Genomic DNA, 24029 nt, shown 5'->3' with positions numbered 1-24029 from the left:
TCTCTACCCTGCCCTTATGTTTTTGGAAGTAATTTTTTGAGATTACTTACCAAGTTACCTGACTTCTGCTGTTCTTTGCATCCTGATTGTAAAACAAAATGACAGGATAGGTGAGTTGTGTTTTCATTCTCACATAAAATATTCTAATAGTCAATAGATGAAAAAAATCTAAAAAAACCCAATCAATTAAATATTTCTTCCCGTAAAACTCAGTTTCTATGCAGATGTGTTTTATGTAGACCCTTGAAAATACTAGAAACTGGATGCTCAAACACTATTCTTCATAATGACTTGCAAGAAATAATAATACTTAGCCAAAAAAAGCTCTCAAAAAAGAAACCAGTTGAGAACTTACATATGCCAAATTGTTTAATAAGATACTTTCACACATGTGCACACATACCCTTGAGGCTGGAAAGTGATAATTTGACTATAAAAATGAAATTATGGTATCCCAATGAAATCCCTGTATAGTGTCCATACTAGAGCAGACTTCTAGTTTTGTTCAGCCTTCATTAAATAGCATTCTAGTGCTCCAGATCTCCTTGGATAGGATTTTGTTCTTTTCCTGTATATTGTTAACTAATGCAACTCCTGGACTTAGTCCAGCCTGTGCTGACTTTACATCTGGACTTTGGGTATAAGCTGCTGATTATGGCTTCAAATTTCTCAGGAAACAAAAATAAAGAGCTCAAGAAAATGATGCAGCTTTTCACAGTGATCTCATGCATGGCCACATGCTGTCAGGAATTTCAAGTTTCTTGTGCTGGGTTTTAATACAGGCATACTTTCCATGGCAGTCTGAAATACTGCTGCAGTTTGACTTACAGCCATTGGCAAACAGTATATTTACAAGACAGTCTGAATGTCCTAAAATGTAGCCTTCACTAAGCCTTTTTTTTTTTTTTTGTTTACTTGACTATTTATGAACATGATTTTTTTTAAGTCAAAGCAATCTATGTGTATGCTCAACTGCACTACAAATCGTTAAATCATTTAGAGAAGCTGCTGGATTACTTAACTCTTCTACTGCTGTGTTTTATTCAGTTTTTCCATTAGCACTTGAAAGTCAGGCTCGGTATAGAAAGGCAATGAGGAAAACTAGCATCTTGCTTGGACTTCAACATCCTTTGTGTGGAATGTAGATCTAGATCTTAATAGTAAATATGCCAGTAGTGGTGCTGGTGGGCTGAAAGGAAGTTTCCAAATGGCTCCCAGAGGCTCCCTGGTGTAGGAAGAAGGACTGTCTTCATGCCATAAAAATGCCTTTCTGTAGACTCTGTGGGCAGGACACTGTGCTGGCAATAAACTCGGTGCATGAATTTCATGTGTGTCTGCCCAGCACATGCACTGTCAAGGTACTGAGGCTCATGAATGGCTGCCTTTCCTTGCTTGAATCACAAACTGTGGGCCTGGTCTTTATGGTGCCAGTGAGGATGATGGAGCATTTAACAGTGGAGCTTCTCAGGGTCCCTGTATCCAAAATTCCCCAAGGCTTGCAAAATTTCATTTCCCTTGAGAACTGCAAGGCCCCGTGTTTGGAGACAGAGTGGTGTGGTGGCAGAGAGAAGTCTTAGTGCAAACATACCCCATTTCCCTGCTGGGGTTTGCAGCCCCTCCTGAGGTTCTAGGGACTGAGCATTCTGCAGCATCACCTGGCACAGGGCTGTGTCCCACTGTGCTGGGAGACGCTGTACTTTGCTTGTCTATGATTTTGATGATTATACACTGTTCCTCAGCAGGGGTTTTGCCTCACTTTTAGACAAATACCTTGCAAGGCAAGGTATTTTTTCTTTGCCTTGCAAGGATCTAGTCCAGCACCCTTTCTGTAACTGGTTGTTGGTGTATTACTGTAACAACCAATGGCCATTAAGACATCAAGGGAGTCCTTTCTTTCCAGCTCTTAATTTGTTTAAGCTGCCTGTCTTTTCTCTTTTTAAAGGGATGTCTCTTTCCATTACACATGCTTAGTGCCTCTCTTGAAACAGTGCAGCATTCCTTTGATGCTATTCATGGGACAAACAAGTTGACTGATGAAGGGAATTTACCTGCAAGAAAAAAATGTCCAAGAGTATCAGCATGTTTACACTGTGACCTTCTGGTTATTGGCTGCTTCACAGTGTGCTGCTGAAGTTAAGCTTTGTGCATTGCAATTGGTTCAGGTCTCACTAAAACAGCTCCTTAGTTTCCTGTGATCAGTTCTCTCCTAATAAAGTGTGCTAGGTTGGACAGACCTTTACTGAAATCTCCTGGAGAAGGAAAATGTAACCCTTCTCAAAAAGATGACTGGGTTTGTGCAGGCGATAAAATGAAGTGGGTTAAAAGAGATAGTGAGGAGATTGGGTCTCTAATGGGAGAGCAGAAGAGCCAGGGAAGAAGTGAAAGTATATTTGGAAACACTGAAGAATAGAAATGCAGGGGGATTACCAATACTATGGGGCACAGGAAGAAGGTGGAAGTGTACAGAAGGCAGCAGAAATAAAATAAGAAGTGAGGGATTGACAAGGATGAGAGCTAAAGGGAGACTTAAAGGAGTAGAGCTGGGAAATGGTGGTTCTAATCTTGGAAGGAGGAACTTTGGAGCAAATGCAGCTGAGCCTCTCCATGTGTCAGTAAAAGCTGGGGTGTGACTGAGCACTTCTCTCCAGCCATCACACGGGCATCAATATTGCACCAGCCCTAGGGGCTGTTCCCTGGATGCTCATGAGGTGGCTCTGGGAACCTGGACTCTTGGCTCCCCAAGCAACTGCCCTTGTTCTTTCATTTTTAGGCTGTTTTCTCTGCTCACTTCATTTCAACAAAGTCATGATGTTTTACTTTCGAGCTTGAACTGACCATCTGTAGACCAGGGAAAGAACACCTCCCTGTTACCTCACTGAAACCCCATCTGTCTTCTCAGTGAATGTGTGCCTGCAGCACATAACTGGTGATTACATGGTGGATGAATTTCCTCTGCTGTGACCGAGAGCTGGGGTGGCAGCTGATTCTTATAAGGTCACTGGAGGAGGTGGCCTTTTGGGGGGACTGAGTGTGGAAAATATGCTTCAGCCTTGATTTAAGCAGAGGTCTTACATGAGCTACTATTCTGTTCTTGCAGCATCACCTTTGCTGTGCATGTACAGATTTTGCTGAAATTGCTTTTGTGGCCTGTTCTTGAAACATTCAATGAGAACTTTGCTCTCTAGCTCTGCACCAGGCAGGTTAACTGACTATAATAACTCTGCTTTGTCCTGAGCAGTGAAAAAGCCAGGTTTCTTCAAGAGAGTGACTTCCCTACCACTTAGGTATCCTTTTGCATTTAAAATATTCAGAATACAGATATTAAAAATGTTAATTCTACCTTTCCCCCCACCTTTAGCACAGGGGAGGAGATACTGCTGTATTTCCAAAATTCCTTCTTGAAGCCTGTCTTGGAATTCATAATGTCTGTGAGCAAAGATGAAAAATGGGAGTGTTAAAATGGAGAAAAGTCAGCTGTAACATTATCTCCCATTTAAAATTAAAACAGTGAAAGCATAAAAGCATTGGAAAACCTTTGCTCATGTGCAGTTACACAAACAATCCTAAATTAACTGGTGACAAATAAGCAATCACCTGTGAGGATGTCAGAGTGTTCCCTTCCAGATGTGCCTAAGTTTATTGAGATTCTCCTTTTTAACCAAGAGGACAAGTAGTGTTCCTCTGGTACTTTGGATTTGTCACTCTGTATTCAGAGAGACTTGAAATGAATGGGTGAACCAATTTCCTCTAGCAAAGCAGTTTCCTCTAGCTTTTCTCTCATCCCAGCCTGGAAGTCTGTGAAATGTGTCTGATTTTCATAGTTCCTGACTATCTTGACTTCTTCCTAAAACTCCTAACAGGTCTAATGCTCACACAGCAGTTCTTCTTGTTCCTTGTGTGTTGTTTAGTTTCCTCCAGCATTCATTATTGATATTCATAAGAGCATATTGTGCTGCTGATCTAAGCAAATTGGACACAAAGTGAGTTGGCTTATTTTAGGACTTACCTTTGTGTAATCATGTCTGACTGGCCCCTTTTTGAATGTGTGTGCCCCATTTCTTTGTATAAGTGAAGCATATTTTGAGTGAGAACAGACTGAGGAGAAAGTCAACAATTCTGAGCCAAGATCTGTGTGTGCACCTGAGCACAGCTTCAGCCCAAAATGATAATGGCTAAACTTACAAACTATCAGCTGGCTTTTTCTAAATGTACTGTTTTAAGAGTGAATGGGCCGTATATTTTATTTTTTAAAAATTATAATACCATGAATCCCAGGTTCATAGCAGGAACTGGACATAACTGTGATCGTTTGGTTACTTCAGTAGGGTGATAATCATAGTTTAGTTTTACTCCCTGTGCTCAAGACAATTTTCGAGCTGAATCATATGATAAATAGATCATTATATCAGATAGTATTGAGTAGGTATTTAAACCTTACAAGGTAGTTTTGATGAAGGATGGAAATGCATTGTCTGTACTGACCTGAAGGGAAAAGCCACTGTGCTTGGCCCCTCGCAGGGGTCTCGTGGCAGTGCTGTGGCAGGAGGTGACCTGTGCCGCTCTCCTGTGGCTGCCAGCTCTAACCACAGAGCCTCTCCTGGCTTTCCTCAGACTCTGCTGGGAAAGAGGGCTACAGTATCCAAATCTAGCATCTTGAAGTTGCCTTAGGAGTGGTGTAAAGGAGAAAATAGACTGAATCACGAGGGAAGCGGCAGCAGAAGAGGTTTTTTATTTGGCCAGATAGCTATTTTTGTGGAGGGTAAATCATTACTTTTGAAGCCATCAGTCTGAATTGCAGTGAATCTCACCATAACCGATCAAGACTAATAAATAATTAAATAGTAGCGCTCAAATGAGTATCTGTGCCTTGCTTTCATCTAGTTCCCTTGGCTGTGGTGTTTGACAAGTACCTGTCTGCTGCCTTGGAGCTGCGAAGGTGGCTGTTCACTGTTCATACCTACACTGCTGCCCTACTTTCGAGCAATTCATGCAGCGAGAAACCTGATGATTTTTTCAGTCGAGTGGCCGTACACTGCGCTGCGGTGCAGACCGCACCTGCACTCCCCGCAGTTTGGCGCTGCCTTTGGTGAAAGCAGAGCCGGGCTCGGCGGCCGGTGTGCCGCGGGTACCGCCGGTGTGCCGCGGGCAGGGCCGGTGTGCCGCGGGTGTGCCGCGGGCCTGGCGCAGCGGCGGCCCGGAGGCTCCGGCTGCTCGCAAGGTAAACACCGGCTGACCTATAAGCCAGCCAGTCAACTCGAGCCTGGCCTTATTAGGCAAGCTGCGGAGCCGTGTCTGGGGACGGGACACGCTGGGTGAGACGCGCAGCCCAGAACGGATCCGGCGCAGACCCCGGGAGATGCGACCCAGCAGCGCGGTGCTGCTGCTGCCTGAGCCCCGCCGGCGCTGACACTGCGCTCTGCCCGGCACGTGTCAAGAATTATGCTAGAGGTGGCTTTAAAAAGTGAAATCCTTTTGTGTAAATGTTAGTGGCTCTTCCTGGCGTGTTTTTTATGTGCCTTAGAATGCCAGTTCATGCTGTCAGCCCATATTCTGAAACACTTTGTGAGCCTTTGCTGAGAAGTGTGTCTTCATTCCTTTCACTGCCTGCTTTCAGAGAAGTACTGGACTAAGAGGAACTAATTTATATTTTTTTATGACTTTGGGACCTGTTTCTCCTCTCTTATTATGCAGTTTTATGCCCTTTATTGGAAAACTGATTTTTACTGGCTGAAACAATTTTCTCACTCCCAGAAGAAGAGGAATATTGGCACCCACTGTCTGTGTACAGAGTAGGACAAAGCTACATTGCTTCATATCCACCTCATAAAATCTGACTTTCACATGGAAGAAGCCTTTAAAAAAGTATTTACGTTTTTCCTTCAGTATAATCTCTTTAGATTTAGACAAGCAGATGCTGTGCAAACTTTCCCAGGCAGCTCTGGGAAGGCTCTTCAGATCCGACTTGTGATTAACTTCCTGGTACCCCCCTGAGCACCAAGAATGGTGATGGTGATTTTTGCAGGGGCCTTGGGAGTGAATAAGGGCAATAAAGAGAAAAGCGCCATAGCTGCCATGAATTTAAACCTGCTCTCTAGAGAACAGACTCCAAAACTGCAGCATCTCTGGGTTAGCTTTTCTTTCCTCTTTCAATTTTGCTTAGCCATGCTGGTTGCAAATTAAGCCTGGTACATGTACCTTTTTCATAGTGCAATGACAGTACTTGTAGTTGAGCTGTTCTACCTTGACCATCAGCTCTTGAACAAAGCATACAGTTTTTTGTTATTTCTGTTAATAAATATTTAATTTTCTGAGAAAGCATTGCATCATGCCATAAACAAGATGGGAGCTGGGGTCATGGATTTCTTGCCTGCAAGGTTGCTGTCTGCCTGAGGCTTGAAAAAATATATTTCAGGGTGTATGTATGCAGGGATAGCATGTGGCCTGTGGAATGTCACATCGCAGTAGTAAACAAAATTGATGTTTTCCTTAGACGACTATCACAAACAGCCAAAGAGCTTTGTTATAAATTCTTCCTTGGGGTATGTGTGCCTCTCTCTGCTCCCTTATTTGGCTTTTATACATGTGCAGAGGTGTTCAATAGCAGCCAGGAGAAAACTCAGTAGTGTGGCAGGGCTTTTTGTGGCATCTAACTGCATGGGGCCACCTGCTGCTCCAGGCAAGGAGACAGCCTGGTACTGCTTGCAGACACCAGAAGTGCCAGAAGATGGGGAAGCCCGTCCTAGAAACCTTGGCTGCTTGTTTTTGAGGGACACAGGTTTAACAGTCTCCCAGCAGCAGTTTAAGTCTGGGGCCATCTCAGCAGCAAAGCTCTCGTTCACTGCAATAGCAAAGAAGAAGCTGAAGCTTCGTGGCTGCAATGAAGGATGGGACTCACCCTGTGTCTTCACAGTCTGAGCTGCAGCTGCTCCACGGAGAGCTGTGCTGTGAAACGCTCTCCGGTGCTGTTTCACTGGGTAAAACGCCATGTCTCCTCAAAGTCCTTGAGCTGCTTGATGATTGAGATTGTCTGTATTGCTGGGAGAGGAGTTCCTGCTTTATCCTTCTCTCCAGCCATTTGCTCAGTGCAGAAACGGCCATGTTCACACCTGACATCTTCTGTTACTGCTTTGGGCCCAGAGACAAATAGATGTGACTGAATGCAGATAATGTGCCCCGCTGATAGATCTGATTGCCACATAAGAAAATGGCACGTGGCCTTTGAACTTACTTGAAGGAGCTCCTCTAGTCTGATCCTACTCCTAAAGAGGAAAACCTTGGACACCTTTTAATTATGCTACAGTCTTGTCATGCAATTTTACGAACAGTGATATGAGAGGTAGGGATGTCAGGGGATGCTAGAGTCATGTCCCTTATTCTGGAAGGATATTCCTCATTTTGTGTTACAAAACTATAAGATACCAAAGTCTTCTTTTAGGAGTAATTAATTGCTGAAATTGACTGGAGTGAAATCTGAAATATTAATCCGGAGATTGGAAGGGGATTTCTAGTGCAGGTACAAAAATAGCTGTTGTTCTCCCTTTTCCCAGGGCACATTACTAAATAACCAATACAAAAGACTGTCCATATTCCTTCAGCACATTTTGTACTACAAACCTCAGTCCCATTTATAAATCTTACTAATCAGCTTTTTTCATCTCTTTGCATATGACCTGTTTTAAAGTGTGCTACACAAGCAAAGCAGTGCTGAAGTTAAACTGAAGACTTGTCCAAAACACAATCACTGGCATAACAAAAATCATTTTGCCAGGATGATTATTTGGAAAGGATTGTATTTGCTTTCTGCTGGAGTGATGACACCATGTCAGGAAACTTTATCCTATTTTTAAAGTTCATAAGAATGGCCTCAATTTAAGAAATGAGAAAATACCACTTCCACACACACATGGGATTTTGATGGAGAAGACAAGCCTGACAAACCCTGAATACATACTGTGATTGCAAGGTGGGCTGCTGGGACACGACTTGAACTTTTAGGTGATTGTACTACTGAAGTTATCTTCTGGGAGATTTTTGACCTGTCCTTCATCTTTGGGCTGACTTCTTGAACAACTTGGCAGAGATTGCTGGAGACTGGGAGGAAGGGGAAATAAGAAAAAGGAGTGCCTTGCTGCTTTCCCTGCATACCAAAAACTGTCAGGGTGGCATGGGATAGGCGAGAAGCCTGCATCCTCGGAGGGGAGGCGAGATGGACTGATGAAAAAGAGTGGTCTGATGTAGCCCAGTCTCCTGACCTTCATTTCTGCAATCATCCACAGCATCTCAGACCTTGGCATAGCTCATTTTGACTAGCTAATCTTAAGGATGCTCACCTTGGCCAGAAGAGCAATTGAATAAAATTCATGAGCTCCTTTAGATCTCTACCGATGAAGAGTGAATAAAAACGTCTCTTCATTATTACATTTATACAGATCATCTCAGTTTTCTGTGCTGTTCAGATTCCTGTTTACCTATCTTGCATATTTGCAGAAAGTTTCATGCAGTCACTGTGGGTTTTCTTTCCTCTGCATTGTTGATTTCTTTAAAATTTTATTTTATTTTTAGGTTTTCTTCAAACAGCTGTCATGGACTTCTTTGATTTTTGCTTTTATGATAACTACAAGTCACAACAAAGTATCTACCTCTCTTTATCACTTCTAAACACTTCTAAATATAAATTCATAAGTGATCAAAATTCAAGAGGAAGAAAGGCCTGATCTTGGTGGGACCTGGTTCATAACTCCTTAGGGCTTTGGGGCTGGCAGGCCTGTAAGTTGGGAAGTGTTTTGCAAGTCGTTTAAGCTCCAGCTTTGATTATAGCTATTAGTTTTGCCAGGCAAAAGGAAGATATTTTCCTTCTCTTCCTGTGGGAAGCTTCAGAACAACATTTAACTGCCAGCTGGTCTTTCATGAGCTGTCTCAGATTTGAAATGTATACATGCTTAACCTCGAGCTCTAAGCCCAGATGACTGCAAACTTAGCTTCCCACTGGGCTGCCCCCTTTCTGATGGCTGAGCTGTTGTTCTCTCTGTGTTTGCTTATGTTGGAAGCTGCTAATGCTGAAGAATTAATGATGGCAGAGGGGGACCAGAACATTACTACCAATTTGTAACACAGGCTTGATAATGTAGTTTGGCTGAGCACACTTGTAGGTCCTGAAGACTGGGTCATTTTTGAAGGACAAACAATTCTTCCTCCTTTCTTCATCAAGTATTTGGAGATTAATTTCTCTTCCTTTGGGAAAGGTTTATTCTTAAACCTGCTGTTTTCAAATAAGCAGCAAAATGTTAAATCCAAGACTTCTTTCCTTGATACCCTTGCTTGACTCTGCTGACTTACTGTTTTTGCACTGTTTTCTCCACTTCCAAAGCTGGTTAAGGGCCAGCACAGGCACTCCTCTTGTGACAGGTGGTCCCTTTTTGGTGGAAAGGAGGGACAGAAGTGGTCAGTTACCTACAGTTCAGAATTCCAAATGATCTGTGAGAAGTGCATAGCATTGCTGTAATACCCAAAGGCTCCAACATCTGAGTTTTAATATTGGAAGCAGTGCTGACACATACCCCTCATCTTGAATCAACACTGAATGAACCCTGGGATTGCAGATTCTGCACAGCAGCACAGTTTCAGTATCAGCAGCAGTGCTAGGAATGTTAAATCACATAGGTCCTGTGCACAGGGCAATGGCTGGTGATCATCTTCCAACCAAACGTGAAGCAATCTCAAAGCCAAACTCTAGGTATTTTTGTGAAGAACTTGATAGAGATTCTTTTTTTAATTGAATATTTTGCTTTCCCCTATAATATCTCTCTTTGGTTCCATGGGGTAGCCCCTGGATTCTTGACCAGCTGTATATAGTAGGAAAAGGAGTCCTATTTGCACCAAAGCCTATCACAGATATTTCTTCCCAGGTGGTAGCCAGACCACTTGGAGAGAATGGCTTCTTACTGTGTACTGTAGGCAGAATGTGAACAGCACCAGCAAGAGCCTATTTAAAAATGATGCAATTGTGAAAGGCATTCCAGAGTTTTCCTGTCTTTCTGCAGCTCTCTGTGCTTTCCCTTCTGCACCTCATTCACTGGGACAAAATGTTGAGGATGATGCATAGCAGAGGAATGGGGGAGCCTGTCCCTGCCCTCCACAAAAACAACCATACCCCTCCTCTGTGTTGTAGGGGACACTGCCAGACAGAGGGGTGACATTTGAGCTGAGCCCACCTCCTTTGTTAGCCAGAAGAGTTGATCCTTTTCCTGATCATAAGATCTTGTGCCTTTTTCTTTGTTCTTTTCAGGCATCTCCTGAAAAGCACACCCAGCAAAAATAAAAGGGAATATTTGCTACCACTTTAGTTGTCAGGCTAGGGGAGCAGGACCTAGCAGAGGTTCTGCAGCAGGAGGAACGATTGCTAGGACTGTCTTTCTTGGCAGCCTTGAGCTATTGCATCAGCTCAGCTCTCAAGTCTAACTTCTCCTTCAGCCTTCCTAAAGATTGCAGACACAATATTTATCAAATGAGTGGTGTTTACCTGAGCTTTATCAGAAACTTCCCTTACTGTGTACCAGATGAGTTACATCTTTAAAGTGTGTTAAAATGCTCCAAGTCATAATACCGCTATTCACAAGATCAGATAAACAGTGTTCAGACAGGCAGGTTGGGAAAGAAGGTTTCTTTGGGAGCAGGGTCTCTTGTTGCTATACCAATGCTTATCCTGGTCCAGAATTTCCCCATTAACTGTTACCAGCAGCTCCTTAGTTCTGCCCCATATTATGTGTTTTAAGCACACCTGCACTTATGTCTAGGCCGAAAAGCACCAGATTTTCATGTTAATTGCAGGTTTGGACTAGTGCCAACAGATTACAGATTTTTTTTTTGTATATATTAGGCTCAGGTACATGGAGGCCTTCACAGCTGGTCAGGAGTGCACAGCAGTGTTGGTTTGTGTTCTATTGGTAGTGCTGGGAGTGGTTAGACTTAAACACTAGAGGTGGCGAGGTTACAGGCAAAGAAAAGAAACGTGGTATGTACCATCAAATATTTCTGAACAGAGAAGTTCAGGCTTGATGAGTCAGAGGCCTCAAGGCCATATTCCTTGTGTTGGGTGACTCTCGTTCCAGGGAGCTCTGGACTGTTGAAAGATCAGCTAAGAAAAGGTGCTTTCATTAGGTTGACTCCAACATGATTTATGTTTTTAAAAATAAAAATATTAAAACAAATATTAGGTGCATTAGACAAGATAGAATGCATGTTCTTCTATCCATTGCAATAACTTGAATTTCTTCCTGATATCCTGCCCCTCCTCAGCTTAAAGGCATCACCCTTGTCCTATGTACAGGTCCTTGTAAAGTCCCTTTCCTGCTTTCTTGTAGCCACTTTTAGATACTGGAAGGCACTCTAAGGTCTCCCTGGAGCCTTTTCCAGGCTGAACCACCCCAGCTCCCTCAGCCTGTAATACTGATAGTAGCTGAGTTCTTTTGGAAGGGAAGAAGTCTGTTGGAGGGAAGCTGATAGACTTCCCTGTTTGTTTGGATGGGGTTAAGTTATGCATGGACCTGTTTCAATCACACATTTAATGCTTCATTGTATCTGTGTTAGACCATCAGGTAGTTCAGTGTGGGCAACTAAACCAGAGTTATTGCACCATTGCAAACAAATATTTCCAGACTTTCAAAATTAGCTGAAAGGATTCCAACTCTTCAATCCAAAATCCATCAAACCTGTTTAATAAAAAAAAAAAAAGAAAAAAAGAAAAAAAAAAAAAGAAAATAAAAGGTAGCTAGACAGTACTTTAGTGCAATTTTTCACCTTCTGCCTCGAATTAAAATATTTGGAGCTGTGGTGTCTGTTCTTGAATCCCTACCCCCATCAGTGATTTTGCTCATATGTTATCCATAAATCTTCTCTGTTTTAAATGTTCCAACTAATAGGCAAAACATTTAAGCACAATGCTATGATTATCAGAGTCCATTTTTTGGCAGCCTGGGTGCTGTTTTTCTTAAATAAGCTCTGCAATTTATCCCGATTGGAGATATGAAGGAATTATTCCTCTTCTCGACATTTTTTCTGTTGTTGTTGGGGTTTTTTTTGTTTGTTTGGTTTCTTAAAATGAGGAGTCAGGGGCTCTGCATTCGTTTTTCAGGAATATAATGTGTGATTTGGCTGGATCTTTGAAGTGGTAATATTAGAAATCTCCCAATCACCATTGCCCAATCTGTTTTAACATTCATGTGCCTAATTTCTGTTCGTAATCTGATTACTGGCTTGAGCTGCTCCGGCTTGCAGCCTATTGCTATGCATTTACTGCACTCCCTGGGACGCGATAGCCTGACAGCTCCAGTCCTGTGCTATGAAAAATCTCTACACGATATTGCTAAGACAGGCCTAAGGGCTGTGGCTGCTTGAGAATTAGCTGCTATTGTAGTTTCTCTTTGCCGAATCCTTTGTTTCTGCAACCATGTTCAGAAATCCTTGGATCTCCAGCTATTTGGGAAATGTTAAATACTCTGAGGAGCAAGGTAAGGGTTCCAAGAAGATAAAATAAAATGCAGTTTGTGTGTGTTTAATCTCTCATATATATGTCTGCATGTGTAAATATTGTTTGACTGTCTCTCCTGCAGCTGCATTAGGTACTTTAGCAATCAGTATGCAGTTAGTCACCTAGGCTATTTTGTTATTTCCTAAAGGACACCTTTGAAAGATCCGATTAGATGGATCTTTTAATTAGCTTAGCATGCCACCGACTTAGGACCTTTAAATATACTAAGTAGCGCTGGAAGGTTATATCTACTTTTTCTTTTCAGAGTGTTCATTTTAAATTTCCTACATTTTAAATTATGGGTAGTGGTTTTATTGGGTAGATTGTGCCTAAGAGAGAGGGAACTCAACAGAACAAATGGTTAAACTTGTGAGCAAGTCTGATTTACACTTCAGTAAAGATACTCTTTAATTTTGAATAAAAATATTTTAAATTGCTATAATATAATTATGAACATGTTTAGAATTCTTCAGTAAAAAAAACAGAACAAAATGCTGTTGTAAATATTTTTCTTCTGTCTATCGAGTACAGTGAGGGTGGTTTTTTATCTTTAAATTAACCATTGAATAAGACTCTGCTAAATTGATGTTTCTTTTGCGGGCATATTTATTGTCTTTTGATGCAGACTTGTTTAGTTTTCCTCCTGTGTTTGTATTTAAGACTTCCATATTGTGGTAAGTAAGTTTTTCTTGGGCTTTAATCCCCCCCACATGGTGTTTAATTTGAACAGGAGGAAATACATAACATATCAAAACTCCATAATGGAATTTAATTGTCTGCTAAGTTTTTCTGTGTTTGGGATGTGGGGGAAGATTGGGACTCACCCCTGTGAAACACAGCAAAGTTTTAAGATGATTTTGAGGCATTAAATATGTGGTGTGTATGAATGCTGCTGAATCTGTTTAAGGGGTGCAAGAGCCAAACTGGCTGATGTGCCCCTCCCAGCAGCCCTTCTCCCTCTCTGCTCCCAGGGAAGCAATGCAGCCTCCTTTCTTCTCTTCTCATATTCCCTCCCCAGTTTTGGCTGGGCTAGGCAGAATTTCTCTGTGGTCTACTTGTGGTTTTCATGGTGGACAGCTGTTCCAGTGCCAATAATTCTAGGATGGGTTGCATCCTGTTAGAACAGCTATAAATTTAAGATATGCCTGGTTCTGATTAGCTAAGCTGATACTGAGCTGGGCTTTGGAAGTTAGTGCATAGTCCTCTCAAAGTAAATCTTGCCTTTTTAGGGGATCCATATGGCTCAGAGTATTCTTTTTAATGCTGTAGTGTAAAATACGAAATAAAATGATTTATATACCATTCACACTGTTTTTCTTACAATATTCTGTTTTGATCTAACAAGATGTTTTTGTGTAATCTATGTGCTTTGTTCTCCATTAATGGAAAGAGAAAATGAATGTTAACAAAAACAGGAAAAGTTGCCTATTAAAGTTGAAGACTACTATTAGCAAAGCTGCTTGAAATCTGCACTGACTTGTAGCAGACGCCTAGAAAATGCCTTTTTGCACATTTTAAGCTTCTTTATCAAGTTGTTAAAATAGTCTTTTTTTTCTGTTACTTTTTAAAAGTTTTTTTCAATCTTTATACCTGTAGAGGTGGCAGAAAGAAATGGAAGAGGGTAAGAAGTTTTTGAAATGCTTAGACAAAATGTACATTCTCTAAATTAAGACCCATATTGTCGTAAGTTTCATTAAACCCTTTCTGCAAAAATAAGAGACATTCTACACAGACTTAAAATACTGTGCATAAGCAAAAAATTATTTTTTTGCAGTTAGGTCTTCCTTGAAATAGTTAAATCTCAGCTCTGAGGTAGAGTAATAGGAGTGTAGCTGCAACTGTATTGTTCTAAAGTCTGGACTGTGTTCTAAAATCTGGGTTTGTTTTTGAAAAATAAAATGATTGCTGTGTCAGTGACCAACTGTTTATTAATGTAGGGTCTTGGGTAGTAGATTTAATACAGATGGGGACGGAAGGCAATTTTTCATTGGGAGTAAGTTGTCAGTAGCTCCATGTGTTTTTGCACAGCAGTCCCAGAGCTCCCTGGCTGGCAGTGTCGGGGGTGTCTTGCTTGCACCCTCCTGAATGGAGGGAGAGGGGGCTTGGAACCCTGTTCCCCCTTGCCACTGGTCATCATTTAGACCCTCTGGTGATGCACTTGATTGCAGAAATGGAGAAGTTGAATTTAGGAGAGGGTGGGGAGGTTGCCCGTTGCCTATTATGGTTCACACAGTTTTGAGAACCCAGAGGCTTTGTTGTACATGTTTTTTAACATAAGGCTGCAATTTTGCTCTCAGTGTAAACATGAGTTCCTCTGTGAAATACATGTTGTAAGACTATTCAGAAAAAAAATGTGAGCTTCCAAACAGTAGACAATCTTCAGAAATATTTCTGTCTTGGATGGTGTAATACTGTTGCAACAAATCCTCAGCTGGACATCTCTTGGCTTCTGCAGTGAATATGCAGTTTTTAGAGTATTGCCAGGCTGCAGCCAAAAAGGCTCTTGCTGCCTGCAGCACTTCTCATTTACAGAGTGCTTCATAAACAAGTCCATTGCCCATTTTATAAGCTGGGAAACAGTGAGTTTAAATGATCACCTCAGGCTGTATTGCTACACCACAAATATTAGGGCATGGCAGTTCCATAAAGTGTTCCATAAAGTGTTGATGCTTTTGATGTGTCTACTGTCTGTATTCATTTTTGCAAAGCTTTGGATTTTCAGCATCTTGGACATGACAGCTGGTGCTCCTTTGCTTAGAGAGAAGGCCTCTGCACAGGCTTTTGCAGGGGAAAGAGGCTATGCTTGGAAACTATAATCTAGTGTACCAAAAGTTCCCCATTTATTACAGCATCTTCACAATGGTGTGATTTTTTTCTATTTCACAGATTTTGCCAAAGGAAACTCAATCAGATTTAAGCCTTCACGACTGCTCCTAAGGAAGAGAGCGTTAAGGTAAGGTTGAGTTTTTCTCACTCAGTGAAGAGGGTTGGGTGCAGTAATTTTCCTTCATTGCTTGAATCTACATCTATTCTTTTGTCAAGAAAAGTGGTTATTGGTCCTCTCACAGGACCAAGTTTTTGTACAGTGCAGATGCTCTGATCAAGCATTGAAAACACCAACTGCCTCTAAAGTAATGTTAAATTTTCTAGCTGGCATTGCTAAAGGGGAAAGCCCCACTGTGCACTGAGCTTCCTGTCATTGCAATGCCCATTTTAATGCCCATTTTTCCTTGCGTGGCATGAACAGAGTACAGACATCCAGTGTGAACCAGCCTGAAACACTTACCTGTCTGTAAAAGCAGGTGGCTGAAGTGGGTGAATTAATTATACATCCTTTCAGGGAGCAGTCTGGGGGCTAGAAGAAGAGGACCCCGCAGAGATGAGTGGACTGGTGGTGCTGCTCCCATGCAGGGCTGTGGCTGCCTCGTGGTCTGTGTTCTTAGGGCACAGTTGCACAAGGCTGAGTAAGGGGATACACTTAAATAGTTAAGCAAGAAGGCAGGTCACATTCCCTTTCTCTTCCCACCCTTGCTCCAGCTGCCTTGGTTGTCCGTGTTTGTGCTTGCTGCATTCACAATGGCACAGAGAGGAGGTCAGGAGTTGGGAGTCGACCCTTGCCCCAGGAACCAGCTGTTTCTTTGGCTCAGTTGCACATGAACCCACCTGCCACAGGTGCACAGGCACATGTTTGCAAGCTTCTTTTCGGGCAGTGCACACACCTAGAGCACACCTGGTTCTCTGCCATGTTGTTTCTTAGGTCCTGCAGAAGATGGAGGGAATGGGTGCACAAGGCACGCTGTGCTATGGAAGCAGCTAGGGGAAAGTAGCAATGAGAGTAGAGAAGGACATGACTGTAGAATGGGCCTTTTACATAAAAGTCCAGGGAAGGAAGTTCTCCTGGAGGTAGAGAAAGAGAAGAAAGGTGAACAGCAAGCACCTTGCTGGCAGGTGTACAAATGGGTTTTGTACTTCAATCATAAAATCTCAGTATATGCCAGAGTTTTAATTGGGATGGCAGGTCAGTGTTACCAGTGGCATTTGGATCTAACTTCTAGTTGCTTTTGGGCATGTAACTAGGTTAGTGGGACAGCTATTTAGAAACCATATGCTGCTGCTGCAGCAGCAGGAGCAGATGAAGTTTTCAGCCTGGAATCCCTGATGTACAGCATGCAGCTCGCACTTTGGAAGTTGCCAGAACATTGCAACTACTGAGACTGTCAAATACTCTAGTAATCCTGCATTATACATTGTTTTTAAAGAAAAACTATTGAGACTGTGAAATATTATTGCCTGTGTTTTAACAGGAATCATCTGAATTTCTGAACATTGGGGAATATAATGAGTTTGCTGGGAACCTGAGGCCAAGCCACACACAAATCCTGTGTGAAACAAACTGGTGGGACCTCATGCTGTTGATTGCATTTCATGAATACAGTCATGATCAAAAGCTATATTTTAAGCAAGGAAAGGACAATAAGTTCCTCTTTCAATTTCCAGATTTATCAGGGACTTCAAGAAAGAATTCTTTCAAACATCTGGTTAATTTTTTTTTTTATTTAGAGAAACCCATGTATTCCCTAATTATTTTAATAATAAATGTGCATAGCCTAGCTATTAAGTGCAAAAATTCATAGTGCTGCTGCTCAGAATCTGCACTTAAATTTACAGCATGACTAGATGTAGTTGTGATATTACTAGAAGAGGGTTTTGAATGAGTTTGGAGGTACAATATATTTGGCAATCCAACTCTGACTGACTCTGCTTAAGCAAATGAATTGATGCTGCGACTGCTCCTCCAGCAGAGAAACTAATAAAGCAGAGAGAGGTCTGGAAGTATCCCTTTGAGGAGAAAGGGAAGTCTTGTTAAGGAATTACTTATGAATTTGTTTTTTAAAACACTTATAAATGGTGATGAGTATCTCGTCTTTTTTTTTTTTTTTTTTTTTTTTATTTTTCTATTTGGAATTGCCTTAACATCACTGAATTGCTTTAACATCATTCCAGCTCAATTTAGAGTACTAATGAATGTTCTTATTGAAGACGGTGACATGTCCTAAATGTGCCTACTTTCATTTTTAGAACTAATTTGATGTATATGTCTATAAATACTCAGTTGTTTGGCTTGACTCTGTCATCTTCAGAGCAGTGCTGTCTCTGAATCCTCTGTGCATGGGAAAGCAATGTAATTATGTATTGGATTAAAACATTTTGATTTTCTCATGTGCAAACATTTAAAACAAGCATTTCCACATGCAGCTTAGCAAGAGAAAGCAAAAAAAAAAGTCTCTGAATAGATGAAATTCCTAAATTGTGGATAAAATAGTATATGAAAATTGTTAATCTTTAAAAAATAAACAGTAATGGTTGAAAGTCTATCCTGAGGAAAGTGGAAAATGAGGGCATAAGGGAAACCGTGAAGGGACTTTCACAAAGCAGATAACCTGTGATGCTGTCTAGTGCAGCGAGGGTTAAGCTTAGGAAGTTTGTGGTTATTTAAGGAATTTTAATGAAATCTGCCGGTGAGCAAAGGCTGCAAGCCACCCCCTGTATAAAGGAGGAGGGAGCTCCCATACAGGAAGAATTGGATGACCTTGAGGAGTAATAGAAAAAGGATGTAATGTAATAATACTAAGTGCACAGTTGTGCATTGGGGGCTGATAAATTTTTCTGTCACTTGCAACTGATGAAAACAAAGCCTTTGCATATTAGTTTCTCATGCAGGATTGAGTAACAAATACAGTGCATATGTAAAAAGGCAAATGTGTTGTAGATCCCAGCATTCAGTTAACTGTATAATAATGCTTTCTCTATTAAAAAATCATATTTTCATAAGATACTGCTAAGACCCAAGTCTGGAATCAACGCAATTCCGTTCACCATGTACAAAAAAAAGATTACTTAAAATTGGAATAAGTAGAGGACATTGTAACAGATAATCAATGAGACTGAGAGCCTGTCCTGAGAAATCCGAGTACATGTAGATAACCCCTTTTAAAAAAAATAAGCAAGGTAGCTGACAACACTGGCACAAGAACAAATGGATGGAAACTCAGTGACAGACATTTAAACAAGGTTTAAAGAATCTCTGCCTTCAAAGTCGCTAGAACTCGCTGGAGGGGAGGAGCAGGAGTGAATGTAACTAGTTTAGAAGCAATCCAATAATACGGTTGTTTATAGAACCATCAGACTACTGCCAGTCCTGATTCCATGATTTTACCCTTGGAAATTCACGTGGGAATTAGGCATAGTGGTGGGTGTTCACTCACAGTTCATTTAAACAAGGATTTTGTTGTTGAGTGAATGCTTTTTTGTACAAAGCCCCTTGTTTAGGGAAACTTATGGTGCTGTACTGTCACAGGCATCATGAGAGCAAGTGGAGATACTGCTAAATAAAGCCCAGGTATTCAAAAGTCATGAGATGGATGCTTCAGCTCTTTTGTCTTATGTAATTAAGTTCATTTGGCAGAATAAATTCAGGGTTGGTTTATAGCCTTAGGCTATATTATTTGCATTTTTCAAACTCATCCTCAGCCAAGAGTAGCAACTGCTTTCACATGGGGACTGGGTATCTCTCCATCCAGGGTTCTCCAGAGGTGTGTATGTAAGAAAATAATATATTGTGAGACTAGTAAGAATTAAAAGTGTTGGTAGTGTGGGGTCAGGCATAGAAGAACATCCAGTTAACTGTCTGAGTCTCTGCTCAGTCTCAGATGACACATGGATCCATTTGCTTGTGGCTGCTGTGTGCTATTTTTTCATTGTGTTTTGATTTTTGTTTCGTTCAATTACCATGTGTTTGCTGTGTAAGGACACACAGTTCTCTCCAGTGGACAGCTTATTGCAGCTCTCCATCTTCTATTTGTTATTTTCTGTAGTGGCTATCATTGCTTTTCTTGGCAGTACCTGGAATAATTTCTCTAAGTGCAGTTGTTGGAGACAATTTGCAGCAGGTGGCATGGTGCCTGGTTGTTACACAGCCCAGTTTCTTCATTGTCATTTCAAGGGTTTCATTCCCCCCTCAATATCTTTAAAAGGATGTTATTTATAAACAATATATTTATAAACAGGAACATTTATGAAACATATTAGTCAATATATGTTAAAACTCTTTTCAATGAAAATTGTTCTTTGGAAACAGTGAGTACAGAATTCATACCCTTGAAAAAAAAAAAAAAAAGCTGCCATTTAAAATCTGTCCTAAGGAAGGATTTCCCAACAGTAAGATTGTGCAGTTTTTCTTATCAGAATAACATTAAATCATACAGCACACCACTACTATGACAAAATGAAGAACCTGTTATCACTGTGAGGATTTATATCTATTACACTTGTCTACACAGTTTACTGAAGGTTATAAGACCATTATAAGTTTTCTTATGCCCAGCTGGGGTAGTCACAATGGCTGGATACAATAATTTGTTCTCTATTTTTATTAACTGAGGAAAAAAAGTCTTGCTATACAAGGAGGAACACAACACTTCCTCCAGAAAGTCTCTGTAGACAGCTGGGATCTAGTTTAGACCATTATGACACCTACATTTTACAGTTAAAATTTATATATTTAACGAAGTTATTTAAAGAAATATTTTGTTTCATATAAATGGGCAGTTTTCCTGCTTTGAAAAGACATGGTATAAAATTAAATTATCTGGAATTCCTATTAGCATATTATAAACTGTGTAAGATCCAGAGAACAGTGCAGTAACAACAACAACAAAGTCATGCAGAAGCCTTCTAGGTGGAGTGTACATGCAGTACTGCATTTGATGACATATTTTAATATTTATGAAGAACCATTCAATATAGATTATTTTAAATGTACTTGCTTAATGGAGCATTTTGAAAGCAGTCAGTAATTTAATACAAAAATGTGTCATAGACAGTTCCAAACAAGTTTCAAATTATGTTAGGTTTGGCTTTCTGAGTTTCTTTGGGTTATTTCTTAGCTCGTTCTTAGGGAAAATATTTTCTTTGGTATCTCTGTTAGACTATCTTGCAGTAAATTGGTTATGTCTTGGGTTTATTTGATATGTAGCAGAGACATCCACAGTTCTGTAAACCAGATGTTGCTTTTAGTTTTCAGAAGGAGTTCTCATTTGAAGATAAAGAAGAACTTGCGAACAGCACAAAGGATATTGATGCTAATCTCTTAGCAGTACTTCCCAAAGGTAGGTAAGGGAGGCATGTTATGAGCACAAGTGCTAATTTAACAGCATGTGAAGTTTCATCTATGCAAGTACAAGGCACAGTTAAAATTACTTGAGCACAGATGTTTTGTAAATGAGTTTTCCCTGCAAAGTATGAAAGAAGCATGAAGGATGAAACGGATTGAACCTCAATGCTCTTTTATGAGACCTTCCTACATCCCTGCTTCATAAAGTTCAGCTTTGTTTACCTGGTTTCAGTAGGTTAGTAGTTGAAATCCAAAACTTCAGAGAGTTTCTTTTTACAGTTAGATTAATCCAGGGTTCAAAAGTGTTAACTTGACTTTTAAAGAGTCATAGCCCTTTCCAGGCCCCTTTGGTTGAGTCACTGTGCTTGCATGACCAATTGACTGCACTTGAGTTTTTGTCTTGCATGCTAAAAGGCCTACAGTACATATGGAGTTTAGTTGGGGAGATATTTTATATTTTCCAAACTTCTATCTTAGTCTGAGTAGTTTCTGAAGAAAACAGCAGTTCCATCTTTATAATTTGACACAGTTGAGGTAGAGGCAAGAATTAATTCTCTTGAATTATTTAGAGAATATCATGATGTGCTTGACCCCCAAAGGGTGACATTTGACTGAAGAACTATGTGCAACTGGCACAAAGATGTTGCTTTCATTCCAGGATGTTGTGGACGTCAGAACTTGGATTAAAATTGTGTGTGTCTATGTTCTGGTGGTATTTACTCTTTTCAGACAAGCTACAAAGCTACAAGGCTAAATGCACTAATTCCAACATGAAGGAACTGGCTTACTCTTTTAATGTCATTTTTTGCAGAGTTCCTCTAGAAAGGAACACTTCTTCCAGCATAACATTTAAGTGCTATTTAAGCATGCTTGCTTTTAATTATAGTCATTGCAGATGTTCAGAAAAAAAACATTGTTGGCAAAATGTTGGAATAGAGTAATGTGCATTTATAAAATACAGGCTTCTGAGAGCACCAGACAGTAATAATCCATAGTCCCTCATTATTCCTTACACTTAGCCTTACAGCCATGTGGCCAGCAACTTTTAACTGAGCCTTCACTTGAGAAGCCTTATCTGTAAGTTGCTTCTCATTGAACTAATTTCTATTCTAGGATGTTTTATTTTTCAAAAAAATATTCTCATAATGAAGGCATCATACTTGATTTGTACCAGACTTAAGAAACAGCAGTGAGAGCTTTTGGTTGCATTCCAAGGGGACTACTTAAAGTCCAGGGCTTTTTGAAAATCCAGGTTATTTTCTAGAGCCTTTCTAGAGCCTAATTTTGATCCAGGTTTGCATATGTTGAGAAATTGAAGGAATATATTTACTTTTCAACTGATACTGACTGAACTGAAGCCTGCAGTTGGGCATTGAACATGTCAATACACCTTTGCTGGCATAAACAGAAGATAAATGTTTTTCCAGCCTAGTTTTAAGACCATCACCTTTCCAGTTGTGGAGAGGAGGAAGTAGGATTGAGGCTGGTAGGCTTTGCTGTTCTATTAAATTTTCCTCAAAATGAAAATGTGTGGTACCTGTTTTGCAATGGTTATTTACCATCTCTGAGAAACTAATCCTCTGGCCGGTAACCTTTTGATCCATGTCTATCCAGACTTCATAAGTGTACATGCTCCCCCTCTATTATAAACTTTTGGAAGGCTTAATTGAGTTTTTACAGCTTCTGTACAGCTTCTGTATTGTGAAAAGAAGACTGCTGTCACATGGCTGCAACTTTATTCACATGTCCCCTCTGCAGCTGTCAAAAAGGCTTTCAGCATAAACATGTTTATATTCTGTAGCAAGTTGCTGAAAGATTTCTATGAATATATATTTCTATAAGAAATATTCCACCTTAATTTAAGGAGTTTTTAAAATATAAGATGTGCTCCAAATGTACTTTTTTTTTCATTCTAGGACAACGTGGGGAGCAATACTGTTTTTCCTAAATAATGGTATTCCACAGTAAATTTTGTTTCAAGGACTACAATTACCAAAGTTAAGATGCCTCTTGACAGTTTACCTCAGAGGGTATCCTACCACAGCATCCTGCTCAATATCCTAAAATAAAGCCTCAAATTCAGAGCTGTTTCTGACATGTGGCTGTTCTTCCTTTTGCCCTTAACTGACCAGTAGTGCTTACAAAGTGTGTTGCCATGAAGTAATCTAGATAAGGAGCTTTTACTGTGAAATTAATTATTTTAAGCTTCTTAGTCTTTTCTTGTGTGCTGAATCAGATTTTTGTGCTACCTTTTAGGTAGAAGCATTGCTGGTTTTTAGCGCTATCATGGTGTTGTGGCGGTCATAGGAAAACATCCTGTGGACAAATGGTAGCTGGCACCAACATACTCAAGTTGCAAACTAAAAAAGAGAAACCTGGTCACCTAAATTTGCAAGGGCCAACCAGTGTCCTTGGGAGAGAAATGTCTCCAATTGGTCTTTATGTTCTGAAGTAAAATATTTTATTTGTCAAAAAGAAACCCCTAGGCTAGAAGATTTTCTGCATTTTGTCTTCTTTTGGTTTTGTGGTTTTTTGGGGGTTTTTTTTGGTTTTTTTTTTTTTTTTTTTTTGGTACTTCTTTTTCCCTCTTTACCAAAAGAAGAATATTGCTGGAGCTTCTTTCACAAAAAAATTATGCAGATGTTGGTCAACCTAGCTGAAATTACTTCTGTAATCTCAAGCTTGGAAAAAGTGTAAGGCAGCATAGAGTAGTCCATGCTATTTTTGTCCCATGTTGTTTGGGGAGGTGTTGGGAGACATTTTTCATTAGACCAGTGCTCTTTTTAGGACTGCAAAGTGGTAGTAGAATCTCTGGAACTTCAGCTAGCATGTAGAAGAGAGTGTTGAGCTAATGCTTTAGGAGTTCTTTGGATGTTCCACATTTCTTGTATGTGGACAACTTATAGTCAAGTTTCCTTTTCTGGGGGTGGGGGGAGAGAAGACTTTCACTAATAAATGAAGCTGTGCTTTAGAGATTTACTAAAGCTCTGTAAAAGACCTGTTCTCTGATGATGGTTTTGGTTACTGTATAAATTGGTGACTAGGAGGAAAAAAAGGATCAGGATTTGGATTGAATGTGATTTTAGTAACTGAGCTCTGGAGGCCTTTGACTTTGTGAAGACAGACAATTATGGGTTTTGTTTTGACAATGTTGTATATACATAGCCAACAGATGGAACAGAAAAACTCTAATAGCTAGTGGAACATAATTAAACAGTAGATTTGGGGAGGTGAGAGCAAAGTTTTTATGAGAAATCATTTTCTTTGGTGTGGATCTGAAATGAAGGCTGGTTTCAAATGGGTAAGTTCTCTGTTTAATACAGTTCCATT

The 24029-nt window shown here is 40.4% G+C and overlaps 1 protein-coding gene across 24 annotated transcripts in view; it reads left to right on the top strand.

Moving 5' to 3' along the window:
* SVIL (supervillin) overlaps window positions 1-24029 on the top strand; it is a 134781-nt gene that overhangs the window by 54116 nt on the left and 56636 nt on the right. For 23 of the 24 annotated variants that reach the window (XR_012054462.1, XM_072925391.1, XM_072925392.1 and 20 more), the window contains 2 exons: window positions 15413-15479; window positions 20603-20694. Coding sequence is in view for 16 of the 24 variants with exons in the window: in XM_030264414.4 (XP_030120274.4) it covers window positions 15413-15479; window positions 20603-20694 (159 nt within the window). In the remaining 8 variants the exon portion in view is untranslated. Of the gene's footprint in view, window positions 1-12091; window positions 12507-15412; window positions 15480-20602; window positions 20695-24029 lie in introns of those variants that run through there. The other variant, XM_030264415.4, reaches the window with a different exon arrangement.

Source organism: Taeniopygia guttata, chromosome 2 (genome assembly GCF_048771995.1).
Source record: "Taeniopygia guttata chromosome 2, bTaeGut7.mat, whole genome shotgun sequence".
Lineage (NCBI taxonomy): Eukaryota > Metazoa > Chordata > Aves > Passeriformes > Estrildidae > Taeniopygia > Taeniopygia guttata.
The sequence above is the reverse complement of the archived record's forward strand: the minus strand, read 5'-3'. Positions and strand labels throughout refer to the sequence as shown.